The 3606-nt window shown below is 33.9% G+C and overlaps 1 protein-coding gene across 5 annotated transcripts in view; it reads right to left on the reverse strand.

Annotated features, from left to right (window-relative positions):
• Window positions 1-1356, reverse strand: part of LOC107661832 (hepatocyte growth factor-regulated tyrosine kinase substrate-like) — a 23699-nt gene extending 22343 nt beyond the window's left edge. For all 5 annotated transcript variants that reach the window (XM_016451605.1, XM_016451604.1, XM_016451603.1 and 2 more), the window contains exon 1: window positions 1228-1356. In XM_016451605.1, the coding sequence (XP_016307091.1) occupies window positions 1228-1264 (37 nt within the window). In that variant the 5' untranslated portion in view covers window positions 1265-1356. The remainder of the gene's footprint in view (window positions 1-1227) is intronic.
• Between the last annotated feature and the right edge of the window lie 2250 nt (window positions 1357-3606).

A 3606-nucleotide genomic window follows, 5' to 3' on the forward strand; every position in this document is an offset into this window, starting at 1 on the left:
TTCATTAGTTAACATAAACTGCCAATGAAAAATTCTTCTGAACATTCATTAATCTTAGGTATTCCAATATTTAATAACAGGTTGTTAAAATCGAAAGTTGCAACTGTGTTATTTAATGAGCTAACATGAACTAAGACTTGTATTTTTTAAACAAAGATTAATAACTTCTGTAGCAAATGTAGCTATTGCTCATTGTGAATGTTAATGCATTAACTAAGGTTAACTAATGAGGTCTTATTGTAAAGTGATACCTATTGGTCTTTATAGTTCTTTTACACTTTAATCTGTGTAAAACTTTTAACTTTATACATTTTTCTGTATTGCTTTATTGCATTTAAATGTTCAGTTATTTTTGTTATAAGAAAAAAGTTATTAAACCTGTTATACTGTATTATGACAGCACTTTTGTAAACTAAATTGCAATATCGTGATAATACCGTGTACCGTGATAAAAGCATTTGCAATTAATCGCAACATGAAAATTTGATACCGGCATATCCCTAATATATATAAACCACTTTGTGAAGTCTTGGAAATGGAGCTGGTGTGTTTAACAGGAAGTTACTGTTATATGGTAAACCTTAATACAAATAGGCCAAACCATCCGCTTCTCTGTATACAGCAGCACTCGATTACATGAGCAAACAGGAAGAACCACCCGTTACTAATGGGAATACTTTCACAATCTTCAAATTGCATTTTTCTTAAAGGTGTGAGCAACTGTAAACATAAATATTAATGTGAAGTGCCAAGACAGTGTTTATACAGCCTGTGTCTCATTAAATGTGCGGTATAATTGCCTGCTTAACAGCGAGATTTGGCAAAGACAAACACAACGTATTTGTTAACGACTAACAGACACACAAAACATAATACACGAAATAATGCTGCTAATGCTATTTGTAGCTTGTGAAAAAGAGGCCCGAGAATAGCTTTAGCTCAGATGTGCTGCCAACTAGCCTATGTAAAATAACCGATTTGTCAACTACACATACAACACCATACGGTTTAACTAGAAAAGATGTTCGCAATGTCAGGTTTAAGTTCATGTCACTGGTGTGTTGAAGCTCCGGTGGGAAAAACAAAGACAATAGACGTTAAATTCTAACGTTACCGTGATTGTTCAAACTGTGCTAGCGTTAGCATTAGCACACTTCATCTATGTGTTAGCGACACATCGGCCTGTCAGTCGAAATAAACACTAAAAACATGAAATATAACACATACCCAACAGTCTGTCAAACGTTCCGCCGCCTTTGCCCATTTCTGATCTCTGTTATCGGGACGCTCGGTGTCTGCAGTGTTTTGCTGTTGTTCACCTGAGTGAAAAAGCGAGTTTCACTGCCGGGTGACACGCTCATGCGCGGACGACATGACGCAAATGTCAATACATAAAAGTCCAAGTGACAGCAACATTACTGATCTTTAGACGTGTTTTCATTTGTTTTCATGTATACAATGTAGGCAGTGCAGGTTATTTTATTATTGCCCGCATTACTAGCCATTTTAGTGTTATCAAAACAACACAAGGAACGAATGCTATGGATCATAGTGGTTCATTGAGAATAAGCAGAACATTTGAGCGTACCAGTCATTGCATTATTTATACTGTGTATTTGTTGCAAACAATGCTGTATCTCTTTACATTTGTAGATACTGTGAAAGAGCTACCTGCATGTAACACTTGTCCCATATATAAAAATAAGCGTTGGTTAGGGTGACCATACGTGCCATTTTCCCAGGACGCGTCCTGGGAAAATGGCACGTATGGTCACCCTAGCGTTGGTGCCAACCACACTCTCCTTAAGTTCTTTTATCCCTCAAACTCCAGCAGTCAAGACAACAATAACCACTTTTCTATAGTTTACAACCCCGGATTTTCACTCGTAGCATTAGGTCATATACGAGTCACTACCTGGCGCAGTAGACAATGCAGCTATTGTAAATGCTGTGCTGTGGTACAGCATACAGTGGTATTGTACTGCTGTCTATAGAAGCAGCCCCCATAACAACAGCCAGAGATGCTCAGAGAGTCAAGACAACACGAGCCAAGAAGGGCTTCATTTGGCCTGAACTGTTTACATGAGATAGAGGGTAGAGGTTTCTCTGAAATTATATGTGTATCAGATATTCTGTAAATCTAAACTTTGTGAATGACCTTTACCTTAATGGCCTTAAAAAAAATAGGATAGATTTAGTGTATTTATTGTATTTTCATAAGTATTGGTAATTGGTTACCCTGGTCCTAGATATTGGTACCAGCCACAAAATAATAATAATAATAATAATAATGTCATTAGACCATAATTTTGTATTATTTATTTATGTCCATGATGTTCCAAACCTATATGAATATATACAAAAGCAGATATTTTGAGAAATTTTGACTGTTGTTCAAATAACTGTTTTGTGAAGAAAGTAAGTCATACAGATGTAGAGTGGTATGAGTTTGGATTTTGGGGTGAATAATCCTTTTAGAGACAATTATTTTTAGGTTATAGGGTACAACGGGGCTAAAGGCCCACCTTAAGAAAAAATGTGCATGCTTTTCACTGTGCATAAAATGTATAATTGCAGAAAAAATATATACGTTGTATTGAACATTAATGGAGCAACAGATTTTGTGTGAAAATAAATCATTCAAGTTGTTTATTTTGTTTAAAAATCTTATAAATGTATGAGGTGGCAAGAGGGGCCTTTTACCCCACACACGGGGTAAAAGGCCCACCAGCATGGGATAAAAAGCACACGGTATTGATACAAATACTTCAGCAAATTATTATTATTATTATTTTTTTTTTAAGTTAATACCTGTTCAAAACAATCACTTTAGCTAAGTTTGTACTATTTTCTGCTTATTTTGAAAAAATAAAAGAATGATTTTTTTTCAATAAATATACTGTCATTAAAATATGTTAATATAAAGAATATATTTTAAAATACAGAAACAAAATCTTTTAATAAGTAAATATTCTGAAAGTATCGAAGGAGGTCCAATAATAATTGAATATATATTTGCAGTAGTAACAACAAATTATATTTCATAAAAATCATAAAGAAGACCTTTGTCTCAAATTATATGCATTAATTTGAGCGATTCTCATTTGCTACTTAAATCTACATCTTTGGAAAGTGCTACGCCACGTTTTTGTGCCATCTAGTGGTTTAGATGAAAATAATATCAAAGGCGCCTTTTACCCCGTTGTGCCCTACTTTTCAGATAGTTTAAACATGTTATGTTCAGTACGTTAGCATCTTAAAGGGATAGTTCACCTAAAAAAGAAACTTCTGTCATCAATTTTTCAGCATCACATCATTCCAATACCATAAGACCATATTTATGTTATAAACACAAATGAAGATATTTGAAATGAAACCTGAGAGATTTCTGTCCTTCCATTAAAAAGTCCATGCCACCAAAACTTTGACAATTCAAAATTTCATAAAGAGTTTTTAAAAGTAATCCATATGAATGAATGAATCCAATCTTCTGAAAAAATATATCTTGATGAACACATTTAATTTAGCCTTTTATTCACACATATAAACATTGATCAATGCACATACATAGTGCACACCAAATATGGTAAATAAACCATAATTGTT

The sequence above is a fragment of the Sinocyclocheilus anshuiensis genome, unplaced genomic scaffold (assembly GCF_001515605.1).
Source record: "Sinocyclocheilus anshuiensis isolate Anshui unplaced genomic scaffold, SAMN03320099.WGS_v1.1 scaffold47, whole genome shotgun sequence".
Taxonomy (NCBI): Eukaryota; Metazoa; Chordata; class Actinopteri; order Cypriniformes; family Cyprinidae; genus Sinocyclocheilus; species Sinocyclocheilus anshuiensis.